Below are 26,599 nucleotides of genomic sequence, written 5' to 3'. Positions count from 1 at the left end.
GGGCTCAGGTGGACTGACCTGGACCCCGGGTGGACTGACCTGAACCCCGGGTGGACTGACCTGGACCCCGGGTGGACTGACCTGGACCCTAGGGCTCAGGTGGACTGACCTGGACTTTAGCCTTTAATCCTCGGTGGAAATTCAGAAATTCGCAAGTTGAAATTGATACGCAAGTTTGACGAACGCAGGGTTTGAAATCGCAATGTTTGGTGTTTAGTGTGGAAGTTTTGGTTGAGTTTTTAGTTTAGGCCCCGCCCACACACACACACACACACACACACACACACACACACACAGCAGTGCCACCCTGTGAGGCCACACATGATGCACATACCAGAAACCACCACTGTTCAGGACATACAGACCAATATTATCTAAAGTGGGTCAGATCAGTAAAACACTATCATAATAATGTATAAATAATGACAAATACAACAGTTTCTCTGTTTTTGTGAAAAAAATATTAAATTATGACAATATATACATTTACAAACTCACCAACTAAATATGATGTGAATAACCTGAAAAAGATTAAACTTCTTAAGAAAAATAAATGCAATTTTAACACTATTATGTCTTAACTTATCATTCATGTGCGTTACAGATCAGATCTACAAATACACAAAACATTTAGTAACACACACAATATGGATCAAATTGAATTAATTCTTTAAACATTTCAGGTTGTTCATATTTGTTCAAGTTATTCACATTTTATTGTGAAAGGATCGTTTGTAAATATAAATATTTTCATAATTTAATGTGATTTTTTTTTTACACTTAAACAAAGAGAAACATTTGGAGTCATCATTTATAGGTCAGTACAATATTTGATTTTAGAGCAGGGGTGTCCAACCCTGGTCCTCCAGATCCACTATCCTGCATGTTTTAGATGTATCCTCTTCCAGCCTATCATCAAGTTCTGCAGAAGAATGATTACGACCGTCAGGTGTGTCTGAAGAGGGAAACATCTAAGACATGCAGAGGACCAGGGATGGAGACCCCTGTTTTAGACCACATTGGCCTGAATGTGGAATGAACTAAAAGGATTTAAACGCTGATTGTTAATATCTACAGTGTAATTTTTACACTTTGGAAGTTCATCCTGGGGGCCGGACTGGACCCCTGGGTGGGCCGGACTGGACCCCCGGGTGGCCCAGTTTTGGCCCACGGGCTCCATGTTTGACATCCGTGTGGAACTGGAGGACAGTCCAGGAGCTGTTTGTCCTGATGCTGTTGAAGTGTGGTTACAGCTCCTCCTACTGGACAGTTAGTGTCAGTACAGCTGTAGTTTCCCAGAATGCACCGAGAGGCTCCAGTAGAACACATGATCATCAGTCAATCAGTCAATAATTTTTTTTTTTTACATACCATCACATCATAAGTAAAGTTCTCTGATGAGCTTTTCCATTTAGAACTGGATTAAAACAGACTGTTAAACAACAGACACCTGCAGAAGGAAACAAAGAACAGGTACCTGTAACAGGTACAAACCTGGAGGAGACCCAGACTGTGGACTGGGCCTAGCAGTACCTGGGCCAGTTCTAACACTACTGGTACTCATTCTAATAGTACTGGTACTAGTTCTGGTAGTACAGGTACCAATTTTTGCAGTAGAGGTACTAGTTCTTGATAGTTGTTCTAGTTCTTGTAGTATTTGTACTTGCTCTTGTAGTACTGGCACTAGTTCTAATAGTACTGGTACTAGTTCCTTTAGTACAGGTACTACTTCTTGGTACAAGTACTAGTTCTTGTAGTACAGGTACTAGTTATTGTAGTATTGGTACTAGTTTGTGTAATCTTGGTACTAGTTCTTGAAGTACTCATACTAGTTCTTATAGTATTGGTACTAGTCCTTGTAGTACTGGCATTAGTTTTAATAGTACTGATACTAGTTTCAATAGTAGTGGTACTAGTTCTAATAGTACTAGTACTAGCTTTTGTAGTACTGATACTAGTTCTTGGTACAAGTACTAGTTCTTGTAGTACAGGTACTACTTATTGTGGTGTTTGCACCAGTCCTTTTAGTACCGGTTCTAGTTCTTGTAGTATTGGTACTAGTTCTTGTAGTATTCATACTAGTTTTTTGTAGTATTGGTACTAGTTCTTGTAGTACTGGCATTAGTTCAAATAGTACTGGTAATAGTTTCAATAGTAGTGGTACTAGTTCTAATAGTACTGGTACTAGTTCTTGTAGTACTGGTACCAGTTCTTGTAGAACTGGTACGACATCTTGTAGTAGTTCTAGTAGTACTACTTACTGTATTACAGTACTAGTTCTAGTAGTACTAGTTGTTGTAGTACAGGTACTAGTTCTAGTAGTACTAGTTCTTGTAGTACCAGATGTTTCTTCAGTGTTTTCTTGGTTGTCCTTTGTTTTTGTGCTGAACCCAAACCCACCGCTGGGGGCGGTACAGAGCCGTTGCACACTCTGAGAGGAGCGAAGAAGAAGACAAACCCGGAAGTGCGGACGCTGGGGTTTGTTGACAGAACGTGCGAACGGTTCTGTAGTCGCGCGGTGATATTCGGGTGTTTTTCGGGTGAAACGGAGTCCGGGTTCGGGTGAGATGAGTTCTACAGAGGACCGACACGGAACCAAGAGACCCGCCTCTCCGACGGAGGTCAGATAAACCGAACCCACCGGGGGTTCGCGGAGTTAAAGCGGGACGTTTAGCCCAGATGCTAACGGACTGTAGCAACATGGACGCGTCCAGTTTGTTTATTTGTTTGTTTTATGTTTTATGGACACGAGCCTTTGAACGCATCACATGTTGTATTTTTAATGTGGCATGAACGATTAAAGGTTTTTGAACAGATGAAAATATAGCAGAAAAATGAATAGAATTAAATGAACAAACTGAAAACCAATAACTTTACTGCATCTTATTTACATTCAGATCATTATTTAACTGCATTTTTAATATAGTTTAATAAAATGTTAATAAATGTGACTATAAATCTATTAACATTAACGTATAAACATTTGAAATCAATCTTAAATGTTGGTTTTTGGTCCAGTTGCAGAATCCAGAGATTATTTTAAAAAAGTACATGTTACTAAAACAGGATAAAATCAGTAAATACATTATATTTAATTCCAGTTGGAAGCACAAGGTGTAAAATAAAACTGCAGCAAAGACAAAACAGCAGCTGAACATTAAACTGACTAAACAAAGTGTAAAATAAGAATGAAAATAAGAATGAGCAAAAAAGAACATAATGAGTTGAAACTGTAAAAAAAAAGTCATTATTACTAAGAGTTAACAGATAAACAGTAATTTTTAACTAACAGTTAAAAATAAGAAAAATAGAATAATAAAAACAAAGCACATTGTAATATAACATAAATGATCTTAGATATTAATATTCAACACCTTATTTCATGATTTATTGCTTATGTTCTTAATTATTTTTGTGAAATTTCAAAGTCAGATCGCTAACTTATCTTGATTAAAACTAAAACTGGATGATGTGATTCTGATCAGATCAGATCATTAGGTCATTAATTAACATTGTCCCGAACCTGAAATGAAAGTGTTTGATTTTAATAATTGTATTTTCTCAGTGTTTACATGTACATAATATTCCAGTTTCTGTGATTATTCTGATAAAAACAACATTGCTAATCGTCTTTTTCCACAACTATTGAAAATGAACTGGTCACTTTTATTCCTGTTCACACTTGGATTAAAAAATAGAATTAGGGCCAGATCAAGTGGTGACACAGGGACACATTTCATGTTCAATAGACTGTGTTTAAACTAAATAACTGATCTCCATGTTTAGTACATGTATTAATAGGTTTCAGTAAATACTTTCACATGACACGTTACAATTTACACAAATAAAATTTTGGGGTAAAGATACTTAAATTACTGCTGCGTGACATGGGGACTGAAAATTATTATTATTATTTTTTTTTTTTTCAGTTTACGCAAATGTACAAAACATGCTGTTCTCATAAGAAATTGACACTAAATGAAACATGAGGCTTTAGCTCTGATGTTAAACTACAACTGTGATCAATATTGGATAACAAATTTTAAATAAGTTTTTATGAACACAAATCTGTTGTGACACAGGGACAGTAGTTTGTCCCTTTGTTCAGTATCAGAATAAAAGACTTTGGAACTAAAACACTATAAATATGCTTAAATAAACTTTTGTTGAACATACATATTACAACTGAAGTTATATATACAGATAATAACAGAGCATATTTGACCAATAATTTTAATATACATAACCTTTCTACATTGTTCTTCTGTTGAATAATTAGCTCCTACAGAGTCACAGACTGAAAATATCACCAATACATGTAAAAAAAAAAAAAAATTATTCAAGTTAATCGTACATTTACATATTTTAGGCCTTTTTAGGTTTCTTTTATATTGATCAGTAGGCTCGGAATGTCTATTACTGAAATTTTGTAAACAGTTCCATAAAATAGAGTTCTTAAGCTAAAAAATGAGCCTATTTGAGAAATGAAAGGTGAAACTTTATTTTTTGACGCTGATGTTCACTTTCACCTGATCTGGCCCGTTGGTTATCATAGTTTCTACTGGTTGAATTCAGCCTCATCCTGTCATTCATTCAGACAGGTTCAGATGTTCCATATTTATTCATCTCCATCAATGTTCAACAGTTGGTGTGTTATTTCCTTTTCTTTGGATTCATCTGGTACCAGATCCAGATGGTACCAGATCCAGATGGTACCATCATATTTGTCTTCACTTGTTCCAGTGGAAACAACCTGGAAAACAAACAAATGAGATGCACAAGCATGTCCAAAGGATCATCACAGAACCAGAATAATATCAGTGTAGATGCATAATTTAGAACAAAACAAAGACTTTTTAGAGTTAAAATGATAAAAACCAAAAAGACTGTGAATAGTATCAGTGGAGTGTTGACTTTGGTTCTGGTTCTGTTCTGGTGCAGGATGGGTCGACCCAGTGGGCCTCAGCTGATCTGGGAAGCGATGAGAGGAAGCAGAAGTTTCTGCGTCTGATGGGAGCGGGAAAGGTGGGTTGGATGGACTGGAGATGCTTCACGGTTCTGGACGTTGAGCTCTGAACAGAACCGGTTCTGGACGTTGAGCTCTGAACAGAACCGGTTCTGGGTGTTGGCGCTGACCTGTTGTGGTTTGTGTTTCAGAAGGAACACACAGGACGTCTGGTCATCGGCGACCACAAGTCCACGTCCCACGTCCGCAGCGGTGAGTGTCTCCGACCCGCTGGAACCCAGCCGGTGTCGTTGGGTTGTGTTCTGTCGTTAACGGGTCGGCGCCGCCTGTCATATTTAACCCGGTTGTGCTTCGTCACGTGGCCGCTCAGGTCCGTCCGTGGGCGGGTCGACCTGTAGCGGCTGACGTGTGTCCACGCTGTCTCTGCAGGACTAGAGGACCGGCACATCAACCAGCAGCTGGAGCAGCAGTACCAGCAGGGAATGGACGGGAAGCTGTCGGGACGGAACCGCCGCCACTGTGGGCTGGGCTTCAGCGAGGTGAGGAGGCTGGGGGGCGGGGTCACAGAATGACTGACAGAACACAACAGAAGGGCTTTATCTCTGTCTCTTCTCATGGATCTTCACTCATCACTGGGTTCAATAAATAAAACCAGAGTGAGACGTTCAGGTTCACTGGGGTTTTACAAACATTTATGATCAAAAACTGTTTTTAAAATGTCATTTTCAACATGTTTTTTACTGGGGATGGCTTTTTACTGGCTCCAATACTCAGTGTGTGTACTCGTATTCATACTCGTAAAAGACATCCGATACAAATGCACCGATACCACTTACGGCCGTGTGACATTCCCAGTTCAGTGCAGCAGGTACGAGGAGGAGGAATAATGTGTGTGAGTGTGAAGAGTGTGGAGATGGAACCAAAGAAATGACGGTGATCAAAGTAAGGCTGACTGACAGTACCGTTCAGACACACACAGATACAGACGCAGCCTTCTGTCCGTCCTCTGCGTACATTCCATCTGTTTTCCAGGCGATGGAGGATGAGTACCCAGACAGAGAATACCAGCGGGAGTACGGAGCGGTGCGGACCGCGGCCAGCGGAAGTGAAAATGAAACTTCTCACTCATTTGTCTTTTCTCTTCCTGCTGAAGCTAAACTTTTAAACCTTACAGAGAAAACGCTGCAACATTAGTATCACAGTAGTGTTCCCTCTGTCGTCTAGATGTTTGTTATTACTGACTTTCTTCTTCTTCTCATTAAACGTTCCTCTTCTTCGTGGTATTTGTCCAGTATGGTTAATTCAGAGCGGCGCCCCCTGGTGGATTAACTGACAAACGCTCATTCCAACACATTAAATGTCAGTAGCAGCACTTTGTTCCAGTCAGACTAATGACAACGACAGTAAAGCACATTTACAAAAGGAACTAATAATAATAATAATGGATTGGATTTATATAGTGCTTTTCTAGACACCCAAAGCGCTTTCCATTATTGACCCATTATTCATTCACTCTCACATTCTCCCTCTGGTGGTGGTAAACTACGTTTGTATCCACAGCTGCCCTGGGGCAGACTGACAATTTGCACCTACGGCCCCTCCCACCACCAAACATTCATACACCAGTGTGGGTGACACTGGAGGCAGGGAGGGTGAAGTGTCTTGCCCAAGGACACAACGGACTGACTAGGACAGAGCAGGATTCGAACCGCCAACCCTTCAGTTATTGGACGACCCGCTCTACCACCTGAGCCACAGCCGGAATGGGATTATTAAGTGTTAATAGTATTATTAAGTACTCGTATCGGTATTCGGTATCGGCAAATACTCTAATGTAAGTACTTGTACTCGTACTCGGTCTGGAAAAAAGTGGTGTCGGTGCATCCCTATTTTCTACACTTTTCTGTTATTTTCTTCATATATTCTTCTACTTCAGTGAAGCTCAGACCTTGTTAAACCTGTTTCAACCGGAACACTTGGTCCACATGACTGAAGGTGTGTTTTTATTACAGATCTGAACGTTTGTCTCTAATCTGACTTGAATCTGTCAGTATTTGGATGAATGATCTGTTTTTACAGTGAAGCAGGACTAACACAGGCATGAGTTCCATAAAACTGAGACTGAACTGAACATTCTGATAGAAAACACTTTGAACATCTGTCATCTTCCACTGGTTCAGTTGGACTCTGGGTTTAACTCCCCAGAGTCTTTTTCTGTTTTAAGTCCTCAGAGTCTTTTATTTTATTTTTTTTTAACTCTTCAGATTCTTTTATTTTTTGGTTTTAACTCCTCTGAGTCTTTCTTGTTTTTTTTTGTTTTGTTTTATTTTAACTCTTCAGAGTCTTTTGTTTTTTTGGTTTTAACTCCTCAGTCTTTTTTTTTTTTTTTTGTAACTCTTGTTTTTTCCTCCACAGTCTGAACCGGATCCTCCTCCCTCGGCACCGGTCGACACCCAGACCACACCCGCTGATCCACATGAAACCGACAGTGACAAAGACCAGACTGGAGACCAGAACCAAAGTTCAGACCCTGAAGGTCCGGATCTGACCTCGGATCAGCCCAAACCCGCCTCCGACAGCAGAACCGACCAACGCAAACACACCTACAAGATGGCGTTCGTGAAGTCGACGTGAATCACAGGAGTTGGATTTTGTATATTTTGATGTGGTCCGTTAAACTGGTCGTCGTTTCCCATCATGCATGAGATTCTCAGGTTGAAATGTCTGGATCTGGTGTCGGATGACGTCGAAAAACTGGTTTTATTTAATTTGGACGTTTTGGACGATGATTCAGGATCGAGGAAACACTGATTTTTTGTGACATTTTATTTGGAAACTAATAAACAGAAACATCACAGAAGAGTTTGTGACTCAGTTTTGTTAATTAATTAATTAATTAACATGTTGAGTTTAATGTGTTGACGATGGAATAATATAAAACATCAGTTAAATCAGTGACATAAATAAATGATCTGTGTTCATGAAGTTTGACTCAAAAACTAACGGCAGATAAAAAAACTCTTCAATCGTTATAAATTAATGTCATCGGTTCATTAGTTCAAACACAAACGAGGATTTAATAAAATACGAGTTAATTAAAACATGGATTCAGTCGTAAAAAGGCTTCGTTAAAAATCAACGAGAGGCTGAAGATTCAACTGGTGGGTTTGGGGGTCCGGAGGGGGTCTATAGGGATCTGCAGGGTAGGGGGTCCATTGTGGGTTCGTAGGAGGTCTGGGTCTGTATGGGGATTCGCTGGGGTAGGTGGCGGAGGTCTGGGTCTGTAAGGGTCTGTTGTGGCTCCATTGTGGGTCCGATGGGGGCCTGTAGGGATCTGCAGGGGTAGGGGGTCTGGGTCCATTAGGGGGTTAGTAGGGATCTGATGGAGGTCTTTTGTGGGTCCTTTGGGCGTCTGTTGTGGGTCCGTTTGGGGTCCCTTGTGAGGCTGTTGTGGTTCCTTTGGGGGTCTGTTGTGGGTCCATTGTGGGTCTGTTATGGGTCCTTTGGGGGTCTGTTGTAGATCCTTTGGTGGTCTGTAGTGGGCCCTTTGTGGGTCCATTTGGAGTCCCTTGTGGGTCCATTGTGGGTCTGTTATGGGTCCGTTGTGGATCTGTTGTGGGTCCGTTGTGGGTCAGTGCTCTGCAGCTGCTTTGGCTGAAGGACAAAAACACATCAGTGGTCAGTGAACGTCTCGTTTGTCAAACATTAAATTTACACCAGATGTGATTTTATTGAATGGAACTTGAACCTGATTTGAATAAATGACAGTTGAAGAACAAACCAGTTCATCAGATCCAGCAGACGTTAAAACACACACACGTCACCAGAAACCAACAGAAGTTCAGACGAGTGAGTTCAGACATTTAATCTAAAACCAGTTGGACTTCCACCAGTGGAACCCACAGAACCCTGCAGCGCCCACACCAGGACTAAAGGAGGTCAGAGGTCAGAGGTCAGGTCATGGGCTGGATGTGTGAAGGTCATGGATCAGTTCTGCTCTAAGTGTCTACGTCTTTTCCAGGTGGATTTACTGAATCCTAACATTCCACTTCCTTAAATGTAATATTACAGATAAAAATTAAGGAAAATTAGAACAAAAAAACGATTAAATAATTAGTAACGTAACAGTAACTTTGTGTCTGTGTTGTAGTAACAGGTTTTTAAAAGTGTTTTGGTGGAAACAGGAAAAGTTTAACCGAAAATCTAATAATCTTTGAGTCAAACCAAGTAACTTTTTGACCTGATAAAACTAGAATCAATCTGTATTGATCTGAAATAAAGACTTAACCTTCCAGTATCTGGGTGAGCAGATTATGCACACTTTGCATTTCATGTTATAAAAGGTCATATAATAAATTACATTAGTTCATATGAATAACCAACATTAGTTTTCATAGTAACCAATGTTGGTGTTAATCATTGACATATGCCAGGATGCAAAAAAACAAAAAAACAAAACTAATCCAATTTATGTGAAGTATATCGAAAAAAAAAATTTGTTTTGCAAAAAATATTTGTTTCCATTACAAACATGGCATTTAAAGGATTAAAAATATTAAAGTTTTTGAGTATTTGGTATTTTTGTTTATGGCTCAAGTTGATGAAATTTAAAAAAAAAAAAAAAAAAAAAAAAAAAAAAAAAAAAAAAAAAAAGTAAGATTATTTTAAGTGTTAACCCTCCAGTATCCAGGTGAGCATGTTACGCACACTTTACACTTCATGTTATTAAAGGCCAGATTATTTTTCACAATTTGTTTTTGGTCAGAATTGAAAAATTTTTCATTTTTGCCTGATTTTCAAAATTCTGACCCATCCATTAAAATCATCCCATTATAAACACTGTTACATTCCGACACTAACACCCTTCTACCAAGTGAGTATAAAATACACACTGACACATTTTAGCATAATTTGACGTAGAACAAAAAGTGGTAATCACTGACATATGCCAGGATGAAAACATCCAAAAATAACTAATCCAATTTTTATAGAATATTGAAAAAAATACATTTTTGTGTGTTTTTTGCATCACAAAATATGGTTTGTTTACATTAAAAACATTGTATTTAAAGGGTTAAAAATATGACAGTTATTGAGTATTTGGTATTTATGTTTATGGTTCAAGTTGATGAAATTCAAAAAATGTAAAAAGTTAAAACATAAACTGTATGAAAAACATTCAGACATTACTATGTCACTGTGCATATTATGGGCTGTAGATGGTTAAAGGACGTCTATGACACCAAAGGGTTAAATCCATAAAACCCACGTGAACCTGAATCAACCTTGGATCCTTCTGTCCTTCATGTGTGCACGTTCCTGATTGGACCAGACCGATCTCACCTCAGAACCCAGTGTAAATAAGCCACACCCCCAAAAGTAAATGCAGATCTACCTGTAGCCACGCCCACCGTCTGTGATGTCACTCTGTTTCTACGAATCAGAAATGAAGTTAGACCACATACATGAAGGTTCCGGACCCGTGGGTCTGGGTTTAACTCTAAACCAGGGGTCTCAAACATGTGGCCCGGGGGCCAAATGCGGTCCGCCAAAGGTTCCAATGTGGCCCCTGGGATGAATTTGTGAAGAGCAAAAATTCCACAGTCAAGGCTGTGGAACTGATTTTAGTTCAGGTTCAATATGATCTCATGTAAAATAATAATAACCTGCAAGAAATAATGACATCATATTTTCTTCTCGGTTTGATGTGAAAAAAATAATATTACATTATGTCTATAAATAACGACAACTTCAAATTTTTGTCTTTGTTTTACTGCAAAAAATAACATTAAATTATGAAAATATTTAAATTTACAAACTATCCTGTAACAATAAAATATGAATAACCTGAACAAATATGAACAACCTGAAATGTCTAAAGAAAATTAAGCACAATTTGAACTCTTTTCTGCCTGTTACTAAGTGTTTAGTGTCTTTGTCAATAAGTTGAGGCATAACATTGTTAAAATTGCCCTTATTTTTCTTAAGAAATTTCAGTTTTTTCAGGTTAGTCACATCTTTTTTGTTTGCATAGTTTATAAAAGTAAGTATTTTCATAATTTAATTGTTTTTGTTTTTTTTTGCAGTAAAACACAGACAAAAATCTAGAGTTGACATTATTTATAGCACAGGTGTCAAACATGCGGCCCAGGGGCCAAATCTGGTCCACCAAAGGGTCTAGTCCGGCCCCTGGGATGAATTTGTAAAATGCAAAAATTACACTGAAGATATGAATCCTTTTAGTTCAGGTTCCACATACAGACCAATTTAATCTCCAGTGGGTCGGACCGGTCACATCCTATCATAATAACACATAAATAGTCACAACTCCACATTTTTCTCTTTGTGAATGCAAAAATTTTCATGTCATTTTACTGTATTTACACTAAAACCAACAAACATTTCACAAAAACACGAATAACCTCAACAAATATAAACATTTTGAAATGTCTGGAGTGTAATTTTACCAATATTCTACCTGTTATTAAATGTTTTGTGTATTTGTGGATCCATCTGTACATTATAATTTACATGTTTAAATGATAAACTGAGACAGAATATTGTGAAAATTGCACTTAGTTTTCTTAAGAAATTCCGTTTGTTCATGTTATTCACGTTGTTTTAAAGGATAGTTGGTAGGTGTAAACATTTTCATCACATAATTTTCCTTTTTTTGCTCTAAAATACAGAAGAAAGTTTGGAGTTGACACTATTCATATATTATTCTGTTGTTATTTCACTGCAGGTCAGATTTGGCTGAATGTGGAACTGAACATAAATGAGTTTGAGAGCCCTGCTGTAAACACAGACTAAACCCATCCTCCTGGTTCTGCTGATCCAGAACCACCTACAGTTTGATCTAAATGCAGTCGTATCTGGTCCTGGTCCTGGTTCTGGTTGTGGTTCTTCTGGGCCTACGTGGACTGACCTGCCACCAGTTTGCTTTTACGTGACGCCTCCGAGGCCAAAGCCTGGGACACGTTCATGATCCGCTGCTGCTGCTGCAGAACCGAGTCCAGCTCAGTGAAGTCCAGCGAGGACGGGTGGAGGTTCTGGACGCTGTGGAGGACACGCACACCTTTATCTGGACTCTGATGGGTCAGTGTGTGGCTGAAGGATCACATGAGGTTCTACCTGGACTTGGTCAGAAGGTTCTTGATGCGCTCGGTTCTCCGGGTCCGTTCCTCCAGTTCTTCAGGACTCAGAGGTTCTTCAGGATCCGACTCCACGTACCGCTCTGGGATCAGAACCTTCTGGGGTTTGGAAAGCTGCAGACGGATAAAAAAAACAAACAAACAGATCAACACGGTCAGAACCTGCAGAACTCTGGTGTTTAGGCCTCTTTGTGTCACTGATCTGGTCTGGTCTGATCCAGTCTGGTTTGGTCTGGTCCAGTCTGGTGGGTTCTGGTCTGATCTGGTCCGGCCCGGTCCAGTGTGGTCCAGTCTGGTTAGGTCCAGTCCAGTCCAGTCTGTGTTGGTCTGATCTGATCTGGTCTTGTCTGGTCCCAACAAGTCCGGCCCAGTCCAATCTGGTCCTTCTGAACTGGTTTCTGTTCCTCCAGTCCAAACTTACATCATCTTTTCTTTTTATTTCATTTCTGTTTTCTACAACATTTTGCATATTTTGAATCCGTTTCAGATTTGAACCTTTTTCATGTCATTTTCTTCTTTTTTCATTTTTTGTGTGGTTTATTTTTACCTCATTCGCTGTACTGGTGTTTGATGCTGATTTTATTTGGTTGATTCTGATTTAATTGGTTTTTCATTCTGATTTATTTGTTTTTTGATGCTGATTTTATTGGTTTTTTTTTATGCTGATGTAATTTGTCTGAGTGGACGTTGAACCCGTTCTTATTAAATGACAGATTCTGTGTCGTTATTGGAGTTAAATGGTTAAAATGTCAGATTCTTTCTTGTTTGTCTGAGTTCATCTGTATTTATGGGATGTGTTTCGGGTTTCCATGGTTACCTCTCTGCTCAGGTCCAGGTCGTAGTCCAGCGGCTCCACGTCCACCTCTCTGGTGGGCGTAGCTTTAACTGCCACCCACTCATCTGATTGGACCCTCCCACTCTCCTTTGCTTGGCTCCACCCCTCATCGCTTTGGCCCTCCGCCATAGGTCGCTCCTCCTGCCAATCAAACACCTGGAAGGAGGCGGGACTTAGTGTTACATAACAACCAGAATAAAAAAAATTTAGATTATTTTACTAAAGCTGCAACTTTTACCCAAAAAATGACAGAAAAATTGACAAATGATGATGATTTTTTGGTTTTTCTTTAGTTTCAGTTTATTTTCAGGCTCATTTTCTGTTTGTGAAAGCTGTAAAAATCCTGCACTTTGAGAAATGACTTCTTTCAGTTATCAGTATTCAAAACATCTTAATAAATAATCTGCACATGATTGAAATGTGTTGAATATAATCTGATCTGCAAATGTTTTAGTCGGTTGATTTTGATTCTGCAGTGTAAGTGAAAGAAGGTGGAGCTGCAGTGATGATTCATTTCATTGTGAATTAAAGCACAGTTTATTTCCTGGATGAATGGTTTTTATCTGACAGGTATGATTCACTGAAGAAAACGGAGGAAATCTGCAGAATCTGAGCATTTTACTGAAACGTGTCTTAAAGCGGTCGTGTAATATTAGAACAGACACATTTATTACATCAATGTATTTGTCATTATTGTTTTGTTTCCCAGACCCCTGTTAGAAAAGAAACACCTGAATTCAATGTGTCCACATACTTTTGTCCATTTGTGTATATATGAGGATAATGATAAATAATAATCACATATTCACAGGATTAAAGCTGAACATAAACCAGCTGGAACTGGTGTCCATCAGTTAATGGTTTGAGTCATTTTTCCAGTAAAATGAACCACATTGAACCTAAACTCTTGTGTTTTGAGCTGTTGAAGATAATAATCACCTTTTGTTTTTTATTTACTCATGGTTGTTCTAGAAAAAGACACTGACACTAAACCTTTCAATAGTAACTAAGTTCAGTTTAAGTCTATTCTGGAGCAGCACCCAGTGGCCATCAGTGGTATTACACTTGAACAAAGTTAAGCTAAGGGTGGAGGTGTTTTTATGGGTCGTCAAATAGTTCAAACTTTCTGTGGAAGAGATTCAACGAATAAGAACCAGATGACAATGACGTAGGAAAGGCTTCATTTTTCGGCATTGGATTGGTTTCATGTTTTTTTCTGAATTAACTCAAATGATCATTTTTCTATCCCATATTTACATAAAATACATTAAACTGCACTTTTTGAGCGATGGAAAAGTCCGTAAATATGTGAATATTATGTTGATTCGTGTTGTATTTTAACTGAATGTTGACTGGAGTAAAAACATATAATTGTTGTTAATCAGATTCCTCTGGTTTTACTTTTAACGACAAAAACTCTTCATCCAGAAAATAATATTTTGTTGCAGCTCAAATAATCAACCATGAGTCTCTGTGTCCGTCTGTGGTAACTCTGGTCATGTGACCTGTTTCATCTACATGTATGTTAATATGTATCAGTGTGTCCTCGTATCTTGGCATGTCTTCTTGTGTCTCTGCGTGTCTTGGCGTGTCTTGGCGTGTCTTTAGCGTGTCTTGGCGTGTCTTTGGTGCGTCTTTCGCGTGTCTTGGCGTGTCTTTAGCGTGTCTTGGCGTGTCTTTAGCGTGTCTTGGTGTGTCTTTAGCGTGTCTTGGCGTGTCTTTGGTGTGTCTTTAGCGTGTCTTGGCGTGTCTTTAGCGTGTCTTGGTGTGTCTTTGGCTGTCTTGGCGTGTCTTTGGCATGTCATTTAGCGTGTCTTGGTGTGTCTTTAGCGTGTCTTGGCGTGTCTTTGGCGTGTCTTTAGCGTGTTTTGGCATGTCTTTGGCGTAACTTGGCGTGTCTTTGGAGTGTCTTTCGCATGTCTTTGGCGTGTCTTGGTGTGTCTTTAGCATGTTCTGGCATGTCTTTGGCGTGTCTTTAGCGCGTCTTGGCATGTCTTTGGCGTGTCTTTAGCGTGTCTTGGCATGTCTTTGGATGTCTTTAGCGTGTTTGGCTTGTCTTTGGCATGTCTTTCTATGTCTTTGCGTGTTTTTGGCGTGTCTTTGGTGTGGTGTCTTTGCATGTCTTTGACTTGTCTTTGGCATGTCTCGGTGTGATGTCTTGGCGTGATGTCTTAGCGTGTCTTTGCATGTCTTCGGCATGTCTTTCTGTGTCTTTGGCGTGTCTTTCTATGTGTTTGCATGTTCTTGGCGTGTCTTTGGAGTGTCTTTGGCATGTCTTTCTGTGTCTTTGCATGTCTTCGGCATGTCTTTGCATGTCTTCGGCATGTCTTTCTATGTCTTTGCGTGTTGTTGGCGTGTCTTTGGCATGTCTTTCTATGTCTTTGCGTGTTGTTGGCGTGTCTTTGGCATGTCTTTCTATGTCTTTCTATGTCTTTGCGTGTTTTTGGCGTGTCTTTGGTGTGTCTTGGTGTGGTGTCTTTGCATGTCTTTGACTTGTCTTTGGCATGTCTCGGTGTGCTGTCTTGGCGTGATGTCTTAGCGTGTCTTTGCATGTCTTCGGCATGTCTTTGCGTGTTCTTGGCGTGTCTTTGGCATGTCTTTCTGTGTCTTTGCGTGTTGTTGGCGTGTCTTTGGCGTGTCTTTGGCGTGTCTTTGGCATATCTTTCTGTGTCTTTCTGTGTCTTTGCGTGTTGTTGGCGTGTCTTTGGCATGTCTTTCTGTGTCTTTGCGTGTTGTTGGCGTGTCCTCTCATGTTTGTGCGTGGTCAGTACTAGTGGTTAATCGCTGAAGAAGCATCAAAGCCATGCATCCTCCTCCTCCTCGTCTTCAGCTCGGTTCTGCAGCCGCTCAGTGCGTTGTGGTTACATGCTGTTTCCCATCATGCATCTGTGTGCTCAGCAGAATCAGAGAGAGCAGAGGAACCCCCCCCCCATGCAGACCCAGAACCCCCAGACTCAAATTAGAAGAACAGGCGACAGAAGCAGCTTCAGAAGCAACAAACTCTTTATTGAGTGCAAATCTCTACAAGATAGAAAAGAAACGGAGCAAAGAGTCGAGAGTCGCTTCAGTTCCACAGATTTAGGTGATTTTTATTATTATTATATTATTATTATTATCATTATTATTATTATTATTATTATTATTATTATTATTATTATTACTGATCACTCCACTTCTACGTGTCTAAATTCCATCTGAGCTACGATATGATCTGAAAAGCAACATGGCAGAAAAACTCACATTCAGACTCATCAGGAACAAGGAGCAGACAGTGGCATCATGGGAAATCAGGAAGGATGTGTGGAGATTAGGTTTAGAGCTGATGGCACACTAACAGGGTTTTCAGGTTTCAGAAGGACTAGTTCAGTGTAGACGAACAGCGGCAGTGAAGTCATTTACAGACCTGAACATTTCAGATTTACTGACTTCATATTTAGCTCAGATTTACTCTAAAACCTGATTAAACACATCAATTAATATCAATTAATCTCAACCTCATTATCATTAAACATCTCAGTAAAATGGATAAGTGTCTTTAACTGTTAACAAGTTCCTAATAAGTGTTCATTAATGTTTAAAAGGCATTAATACATGTATTTATGATATAATTAACACTTATTAAGTCTTATTCATGCTAATAAACAGCTTATTAAGGGTCATAATGTGTATTGAACTGTTTAAGCTTTTGATCGGTGTTTTACACGTGATTAAAAATGCTCATTCATTTATGCTTAATTTAACACTTATACAGACTTTATTAACGTCTTTAAGGTTCCATAAGTGATTAATTACCTGTAAATAAACCTGATGTAACACATCAATTAATGTCATCCTCATCATCATTAAACGTCTTAATAACATGAATAAGTGTCTACAACTGTTAACAAGTTCCTAATAAGTGTTTGTAAATGTTTAAAAGGTAATAATACATGTATTTATGATGTAATTAACACTTATTAAGTCTTATTCATGTTAATAAACATCTTATTAAGTGTCATAATGCTTACTGAACTGGTTAACAAGCGTCTTCCACTCAATCAGAAATGCTCATTATTTATGCTTTATTTAACACTTATACAGACTTTTTTAACGTCTTATAAGGTTCTGTAAGTATTTATTACCTGTTAATTAACACTTATTACTGTGACTTTAATATAAATTATTACTAACACGTACTCGAGGGTCAAACAAAACCGACGAGACCAATTAATTTAAATCTTTTTGATTGTCCTTTGGATTAATAATACAAATATAAATTAAGAGCCAATTTTAAGTCACGTGTTGAACCATGTGACTTTTGTCTGGCCACCGTTTGTCTCCACAGATGATTTGATGACAAAAAAATAAAATGGCGTACTGGCCCTTTAACAGGTTTATTATGTAAATAATTAATCCACAGTTTCCTTATTTTGTTTTGATGTGTTTTCAGTGACAGAATGAATAAATCTATCTTTAAATCAGTGAATAACATGTTCACAGGTTGTTGTTTTTTTGTCGTCTGCTCCTTGTTCATGCTGTTATTTCTCGTTAAATATTGCGTTTCTTGCATTTGCGTTTTAATGATGCATTAAACAGCACAGCATAGGCCACTGAAAACATCTCGGTATGAGCATGACTTGTCTCTTCCGCTAGGAATCATGGGAAATGTGGCGACCCAAGAACCCACTTGGTGCACAATTTAAAAAAAAACAAAAACAAAAGAAAAGCTCATTGTTTGTTTTCATGAGGACGTGGAAGTGAAATATGCTGATGTTTAATGTTCATAGAAGCAGATGTATTGCTCACTGTTAGAGGAATTATGGGAAATGTAGTTGGATCCCACAGCAGTCTGTTAGAGCGTGATTAGTCTGGACTTAATCTTTTGGAATTCAACCGTGCATGTTAGCATTGTTAGCATTTCTCATTGAAACGAATGGGTGCAGCTAGCATTAAGCTAGCGTCTCATGTTTTCCTTTGGGGTTAAAGGATTGGTTCGTATTTTTCACCCTGGTTGTATGAGGTGGAGATGTTTGTTGAAGCAGATGCAGAACTTTAGCATCAAATAAAAAAAAAAAAAATTTTTGAATATTTTCACCGTTTTATCTCAATGTTTGTCTTAGTGATGAGACTGAAGCTGCGAAGTTTTTAGATGCTTTAGATCAGGGTGTCAAACTCATTTTCTTTCAGGTTCCACATTCAGCCCAATTTGATCTGCAGTGGGCCGGACCAGTCAAATAAGAACAGAATAACCTACAAATAATGACAAGTCCAAATTTTTCTCTTTGTTTTAGTTTAAATAAAATCCCAATAAATTATGAAAATATTTACTTTTATAAACTATTTAAAAAAAACAAAAAAAAAACCCCTGATATTAAAATAAAAAACGTAAGAAAATTTGGTACAATTTTAAAAATATTGTGCCTCAACTTATTTCTACATTATGGATCGGATCTACAATAAACACTTAGTAACAGGTAGAAAATTACTAAAATTGTGCTTAATTTTCTTTAGACATTTCAGGTTGTTCATATTTGTTCAGATTATTCACATTTTATTGTTACAGCATAGTTTGTAAATGTAAATATTTTCATAATTTAATGTTATTTTTTTGCACTAAAACAAAGAAAAACATTTGAAGTTGTTAATTCTAAATTTTTTTTGGGCTTAATTGAAGATTTTTTTTACTTAACTGAAGATTTTTTTGTCTTAAATCAAGATTTTTTGCTAGATTCGAGATTTTTTTTGGCTTAATTGAAGAATTTTTTGGGCTTAATTGAAGATTTTTTTTACTTAATTGAAGATTTTTTTTTTTTTTTTTGGCTTAATTCAATTTTTTCCTTAATTCAAGCAAAATTTTTATTTTATTTTTTTTGCTTCATTCAATTCAAGACTGTGGAATTTTTGCACTTGGCAAAAACTTCCCACAGGCCAGATTGGAACCTTTGGTGGGCCGCATTTGGCCCCCGGGCCGCATATTTGAGAGCTCTGCTTCAGATCAATATGTGCATTTCCATTCAGTTTTGGGTTTTCAGTTTTAAACCACACTGACGATGAAGGAGCAGAAGTGGAAGGAAAGTCCACATCTATTTGCACTTTCTTTTGCAGATTTGGTGAAAATTTGCAGAGCATTTGGACACAAACCCCACGTACCCAGGGTTTCTTTGAACACCACGGTTCAGAGCTGAGGAATCTGAATAATTATAATTATATATTATTAACAGCAATAAAAAAAATGCTAATGAAAAGTCCAAGCGAATGAAGAATAACTAATCCTAAAATATCTAAAAATAACACAACCTTTAATACATATAGAGTTGATTTTTACTGACATTATATAAAATGTAATGGAAAGTTTTCCAGATTTAATGGTTTCAGTTGAAAATCACAGGTTTCCACAAGTTTCAGACCAAAGACTGTGATGTTTTTGGAGCGTCTGCAAACCGACGCACTGACACGAGATGGTGGAATTGTTCTTCTTTTGCTCTTCAGGCTTTTTTTTGTATCTGGAAATAATTTTGCATAACTTAAATCTGACCTGAGAGCAGCGATAATGAGTTATTTACTACGACTGCATGTCTGGTATCGACGCAACGGTGAAAACCTAAAAACCGAAGAGGAATTTCTTTGTTTATTCCTGTTTGCAGTTTGTGTCGCCTTTAATAAACAAAGAAAACCTGGACTAGAACCAACACCCCTGTATGTCAGGAGCATGTTCTATGAGTTCTATCATGTTCTATCTGAATCCATCCCAGTTGAATGTGTGAGGTTGTCAGGTTCTGTCTCTGTGTTCCAGTCCTGTGGTCTGGACGCAGATCAACCTAACGATAGAAGTGGGCGGGACTTTCACTGGAGGAGAACTCAACTAATTCAGTCAAAGTCCATATATGACTTCTATCAGTGATCAATAGGAACTATATTGATATCTCTAAGCATTTACATGTTATAAACCATCTAAATATGAACCATTAGAAGGAAAGGAAGATTTTTAAAATTTAAAAAGTGTTTCAAAAGTTAAGAAATCTAAATTTGTCAAAACTGTGAACAAACGTTGGAGACATTGTCCCAAAGAAGATACATATAAAAATTTAAATGAATCAGACCAGTAGTTTTGGAGATGAGGGTTGTTGAAATCCAGACACTGATGACCTTCAGTTTGACCTTTTAAGGTCAAAGGTCATGGACCCAAATCAAAGTCCAAATATGACTTCCTATCAGTGATCAATAGTAACTATATTGATAACTGTAACAATTTACATGCTATAAACCATCAAAATACGGACCATCAGAAGTAAAGGCACATTTGTAATATTTCAAAAATTAGTCAAAAAAAAAAAATCTAAATTTCTCAAAACTAAACATTTGAAATGAATCTGACCTGTAGTTTTGTCAGAGAAGATGTTTGAAGAAATCTAACAAAGAGGAAGACGACGATGACGGACACAGTGGCTTTCCATCAGCTCATGGTGGATGAGATAAAAACATGTGACTTCCTAAAACTGGTCTGGGGTCTTTGCAGATCTTTGGTCTGAACTGGGCTTCGGGGAAAAAGCTGCGATTGAGAAAACAACAAGACAACGAACTGAACTAAACTCAGCATCTTCAGCTTCAGTCACCGTCACAAATGGCTGATGAGGAGGTAAAACACACTCTGAATACTTTTACTGTATTTCTTCACATAAAAACCAGGTCTATAAAGAACCGATAAAGGCTGGTCCTGGATACAGACTGAAGAAAAATATATAAAGTCAATGTTCTGTTGGTTGAATACAGGGGTCTCAAACATGCGGCCCGGGGCCAGATGCGTCCCACCAAAGGTTCCAGTGCGGCCCGTGGGATGAATTTACAAAGTGCAAAATTTCCACAGTCAAGGCTGTGGAACTCATTTTAGTTGCGGTTCCACATACAGACCAATGTGATCTACAGTCAAATAATAACATAACCTACAAAAATAATAATGACTCCATATTTTTGTCTCAGTTTGATGTGAAAAAAATTGTATTTCATTATGTCTGTAAATAATGACAACTTGCAATTTTTTGTCTTTGTTTTAGTGCAAAAAACAACATTAAATTATGAAAATATTTACATTTACAAACTATTCTGTAACAATAAAATGTGAATAACCTGAACAAATATGAACAACCTGAAATGTCTAAAGAAAATTAAGCACAATTTTAACAATTTTCTGCCTGTTACTCAGTGTTTCATGTCTTTGTAGTTGTAGCTGAGGCATAATATTGTTAAAACTGCACTTATTTTTGTAGGAAATTTCAATTTTTTCAGGTTACTCATGTCATTTTTATTTGGATAGTTTATAAAAGTAAGTATTTTCATAATTTGATGAGGTTTTTTGCACTAAAACAAAGACAAAATTGTGGAGTCGTCTTTATTTACAGGTAATTATGTTATTAGTTTACTGGTCCAGCCCACTTGAGATCAAACTGGGCTGAATGTGGAACCTGAAAATAAAATGAGTTTGAGGGCCCTGATTTAATATAATAGAACACTGAGTTCAGTACTGTTAGCATCATGAACCAGAGTGAGATTTTCTACCAAATACAATAACTTCTGTTTATTAAATGAATGAAATGATAAATAAAGGCCTGGGGTCTATTTGAGGGAATACAATAAACTGGATTGGAGGTTTTTCAGAGTCTAAAAGCAAAACCTTCGAACATTTATTATTATTATTCTATTCTGCGTCTACAAACATCCACTACAACCAACGGCAGAAAATCTGGAGTATCCCTTTAAGAGCAGCAGCGTCTCCATGGCAACCTGCCTCGATTGTGCTTAAAGCAACGTCATTCAACCAGACTGATTTGAGGAGGTACGTCTCATAAAGGCAAAAGGATCGTCAGCAAAACAAGGCACTTGATTGGATCAGAAGAAAAGCGAGCGGGGAGGTGTGGTCATGATCTACCGAAGCCTCGTTCTTCGTGTCTTCAACCTGAAAACTAGTTTTATCTCTTTCTCATCCGTCAACCGTCACTCCTTTTATAAGCTCTATATACTAAATCTCTACAAAATAGAACTTTACTGCTGAAAATATCCCTCAGTAAATAAATAACGTGACATAAATGGGCTCTGTTCTACGTTCTGCTGATAAAAATAGAGCTCGGGGGGCGGGGCTTGCCTTCCGGTGCCTCTGTGGTTTTTATCTAAATGGGTTTACATTCAGAGGTGTGTCAGTGAGGTCCCACCAGGGGGCAGTGTTAACACGGTTCAGTTCCACCCCTGAACCTTTCAAGATGGCGGCGTGCTGAGTCCAGGTTTAGTTCTTAAAGCTAGCCTGGCCTGCAGCGTGTTAGTGCTAACGTTAGCGTCCTGCGTTGTGTTACGACGAGCCCGGGGGCTGATGGGAGGGGGCGTGGCAGCAGGGCTGGAGGCGGAGTTGGTCCCTGTGTCTGCTGCTGCTGCGGTGGGGGGGCGGGGGGTAACGTACGGAGGGCGGGGGCTCCGAGGGGCTGGAGGGCAGTCTGGAGGAGGACGAGGACCGCCCGGTGGTCACGGTGGAACTGGAGCGTTCGCCGTGGCTCAGGTTCCTCTTGCGTTCCCGGACCAACGCCCTCTGGTGGCGCTTCATCCGCTCCAGCTGCTCCTCGGCGCTCATCCGGCCGCGGGACTGGACGCCGGAGAAATTATGGACATCGGGAGGCGACGACGAGCACTCGAAGGCACTCTTAGGTCTCTCCTGGAAAGAAGACAGGAGGAGGTGGACAAGTGTTTTCACTGAGTTTTACTGTTCATTCAGTAAAATACAAAAGAATCCTACTGAATAACACACGTTCTGTGTTCCAGCACAGGAGGGCGTTTGTACGGGTTTTCCTCAGCCTTCACAGACCTGATCACCACCAAACTAATGAATACAAACATTCCCTGACTATCTACCAGGCACACTTTTGTGTCTGTATTCAAATGTTGTGAGGCATGCTGGGAGATTTCAGCCTCTGTCTACTTTGAATTCTTCATCCCTGCCTCCATACTCCATTTTCAGAAGTGGTTCTGCTGCCGTTCATGACATTTCTACTGTTAGCAGACGATGCTAACATGTGAAGGCTGCAGTTCACTACGGCTGGATGAATGGAATCCTACTGGACAGACCGAACACATGCATGTTCTGCCCTTCATGCCTCACATGTTGGCTCAGATTATCACCTGCACAAAGCAGGATTCAATGGTAGTTTACAAATGGACTGTGGTGGCAGACAGGTTCTACTGATCAGGCTGTCGTACAATGGCACCACGGGTACAATGCCACTAGTTATAACAAATGGGAATTCGTTTTCCCAGTTCAGATAGAAAACGACCATTGTCTGGAAGTATTTAAAGCCATGAGAAGAAAGAAGATGAAACAAGGCATAAAACATACAAGATGAAAACGACGTAGAAGACGACAAAATGACATGAAAATGTAAAAGATGGGATTGATGTAAATTTGGATCCTGAGGAGACGTAACATTTATCTTTTGGCTCTGAAGCTAAAAAAAGTTCAGAAATTTATGATGCAGAAGAAAGTTAGAAGTTTGGTTTGTAGAATCCACAATCATCAGTAGGTTTATGAAGATGAACTGTTTTGGTGTCATTTTGGAACCGTTTTATCTCAGAACATTCAGTTATTTGGTTTTCCTTCTGTTCTCAGATGTTCTGGGTTTTTTGGACGTAAAGAGACGACCGTTTCAGCTTTAGAGACAAACACTCAACGATCTAACATTAGTTTGTTTTTTTTTCTGTAGCATCTAAAGCTCCATAAAACTAAACCAGAACATCCACTATGTGGTACCAGCTCGACTCGACTCAGCATTTTTGTTTCCATTATGAAAAAGGACCTGGAATCTGGTACCTGGTACTAGTTTTTTGGTATCACCTCTGCCGAGGTTCCAGGACTGGGACCAGATACTAAAAGGTGACACTGTGTAAACACTGCAGACCACTGATTGGTCAGACAGTCGTCTGTGTGACCCGCCCTTTTACAAAAAACAGATGCAGACGTTGACAGTAAATCTGTCGGTAGGTGAATCCACATGATGACAGTCTGGAAAACTACACCATAGTTTGTCCAAGAAGTTCAGATGGAAAAATTCAGCATGAGCTTGACGAGACAACGCACAACGAGCGAGTTTATCAGCAACTCTGAGCAGACGACACGGAAGTAACGCACCACATCCCTTTGACGTCCAGGTACTGTAAAGTGCGTAGTATCCTGTAATGGAAACGGTCTCCAGGAATAGGACCTGGTACCAGAGTCGAGCTGAGTCGAGCTGGTTCCACGTAGTGAAAACGTGGCATGAGTAGAAGGTACAAACCTCTTCCAAACCTTGTCAAACCTCTGAACCCTGAACCCTAACGTCCAGTAAAACCCCAGATGGACCCTTCGTCCTTTACCATCAAGGTCAAACCCCGGTTCTCCGATGTGGACTCACCCTGGGTGCAGATCCTCCTGGTCTCCTCATGGTGACGTAGGATGAGATGGAGTTGGACTGGTTGAGTCGAGACGAGGATCCTGAGAGTCCTGGATCACAACGAGGTCACAGGTCAACACTATAGGACTTGTTCTAGTGTTTCTAAAGGAACTGAACGTCATCATCGGTCTGTTTGTCTGTGAAGGTTTTCACACCTGAAAGTCCAACCTGAGGTCAGGGATCTACAACATCAGGGTTGTTCTTCTGAAACACTGTTATCATCAAAGTTCCCTTTGTTTACAGACAGGTTCAGATATGGGCATGAAACGAGCCCAAAGGAGGCCTCGGTCCAGATCAAACTGAACCTTGGTTTGGGTCATGCACAGTGTGGGAACACTTTTGGACCAATCACAGGACGTTACACAAGGTCAGTGTGTAGATCAGTGAGGATGGACTAGTCTGAACAGGTGTGAAACCGGTCTTACACACACCTGGAGCCACGGCCAGTTATTAGGTTCAGTGATAAATACATTTCTGATTAAGTGAGTAATGGTTCCTGAAACATGTCGTCCTTCATCTGGTTCAATCACAGCTTAAAGATAATAATGCTGCGTTCCAGTCCACCTGTAACTGGTGTTTTTCCGTCCTTCTACTGGTGTAAATGCACTGGAATGTTCAGTCAAACCTGGGACTTCCACCCGTGAACTCGTATCAGATCCATGTTCTCCCAGTTCTGAGTTCTGAAGTCACGTAGAAATGGTGCCCCCCCCATGGATGTGGTGTTTATGCAGATTGTTTATTAAAACAAGATACCGCTCTGACATTATTTATCTGTAAATGTTCTGCATAATCAGCAGCTGATCTAGTGTTAGCTAGTTTTCAGTCCAATGAGTGCAGGAATAAATTAAAATGAAATACGAATCCAAATATACAAAAAACATAAAAGGTAGAACAGCTTGTCTTGCCTTATGCGTTGTTTTTCCTCCTCTGTTTCCCTCAAATAAGCAAAGAACAAACACCTCTGGGACAGAAATGACTGTAAATGAACATAATGTACAGTCCACCATGCTGGTTTGTTTACATCTAACTCCCACAATTCCTAGCGCTCAGGCAGTTTGGCCTGACTTGCCTGGATCGTTACAAAGTGGTGAGTCGTGGTTTGAAGTTGTGACTTACAGGCTCAAAAAACGGCCTCGAACGCAGCATTAGTTACAGAGTAAACATGTTTGTATGCATTGTTTTTGTTTTTTTAACCTGTTCCTTCCACTCATTAGTGTTAATTTCCTCCTGTTTACCAGGTTCCAAAGCTTAGAACTGAAGAACCACAAGAACTGAATGAACCAATGACACCTCGTTTAAAGATAAAAACCTGGAGTTTCACAACATTTACAGATTTAGTTTATGGATAAAATACAACCTGAACTACATCAGGTTACATTTAGATGAAACTGTTTATTTCCATCAGTGAATTAACACTAATTAGGTGAGAGGACGAGGTTAATGATGGAATCATGTGACCAGTCATGTGACCTCATGACACCAAATAAGTAGAAATCCCATTAGCTTCCGTCACTATCCAGCTGATTCTTTGACTACTTATGTTTTGTTGTTCAGTAAAACTGTGACATAAACTCAAACATTCACCTGTGGAGAATCCAAACTTTAAAACAGGGGTCTCAAACATGCGGCCCGGGGCCAAATGTGGCCCACCAAAGGGTCCAGTTCAGCCCCTGGGATGTTTTTGCCAAGTGCAAAAAATTCCAGAGTCTTGAATTGAATTAAGCAAAAAAAAATGTTGCTTGAATTAAGGAAAAAATCTTGAATTAAGTAAAAAAAAAATCTTGAATTAAGCCAAAAAAAATCTTGAATTAAGTAAAAACAAAAATCTTTAATTAGGTAAAAAAAAAAAAAAAATCTTGAGTTAAGTAAAAAAACAATCTTGAATTAAGCAAAAAAAATCTTTAATTAGGTAAAAAAAAAAAATCTTGAATTAAGTCAAAAAACAAAACAAACAAAAATCTTCAATTAAGTAAAAAAAAAAACCTTGAATTAAGCCAAAAAAAAATCTTCAATTAAGTAAAAAAAAATCTTGAATTAAGCCCAAAAAAATCTAGAATTAACAACTTAAATTTGTTGTCTTTTTTTTAGTGCAAAAAATAACATTAAATTATGAAAATATTTACATTTACAAACTATCCTGAAACAATTAAATTTGAATAACCTGAACAAATATGAACAACCTGAAATGTCTAAAGAAAATTAA

General features: G+C 38.9%; 2 protein-coding genes across 2 annotated transcripts in view; one reads left to right on the top strand and one right to left on the bottom strand.

Annotated features, from left to right (window-relative positions):
• Nucleotides 1-2,446: 2,446 nt before the first annotated feature.
• LOC115421222 (small acidic protein-like) lies at nt 2,447-7,828 on the top strand. The gene is made up of 5 exons (XM_030137007.1): nt 2,447-2,621; nt 4,942-5,025; nt 5,158-5,218; nt 5,396-5,505; nt 7,382-7,828. Exons 1-5 carry the CDS (start codon nt 2,568-2,570, stop codon nt 7,598-7,600), a joined length of 528 nt encoding a protein of 175 aa, XP_029992867.1. The 5' UTR covers nt 2,447-2,567; the 3' UTR covers nt 7,601-7,828.
• Nucleotides 7,829-7,915: 87 nt separating this feature from the next.
• Nucleotides 7,916-26,599, bottom strand: part of LOC115421219 (pleckstrin homology domain-containing family A member 7-like) — a 154,296-nt gene continuing 135,612 nt past the window's right edge. Inside the window, 7 exon segments of the mRNA XM_030137002.1 lie at nt 7,916-8,620; nt 10,362-10,535; nt 11,895-12,025; nt 12,101-12,234; nt 12,938-13,111; nt 22,380-22,628; nt 24,358-24,446. Coding sequence (XP_029992862.1) covers nt 8,598-8,620; nt 10,362-10,535; nt 11,895-12,025; nt 12,101-12,234; nt 12,938-13,111; nt 22,380-22,628; nt 24,358-24,446 — 974 coding nt within the window. The 3' untranslated portion in view covers nt 7,916-8,597.

This window comes from Sphaeramia orbicularis, chromosome 6, assembly GCF_902148855.1.
Source record: "Sphaeramia orbicularis chromosome 6, fSphaOr1.1, whole genome shotgun sequence".
Lineage (NCBI taxonomy): Eukaryota > Metazoa > Chordata > Actinopteri > Kurtiformes > Apogonidae > Sphaeramia > Sphaeramia orbicularis.
Note: the sequence above shows the minus strand (reverse complement) of the source record. Positions and strands in the feature narration are given on the sequence as shown.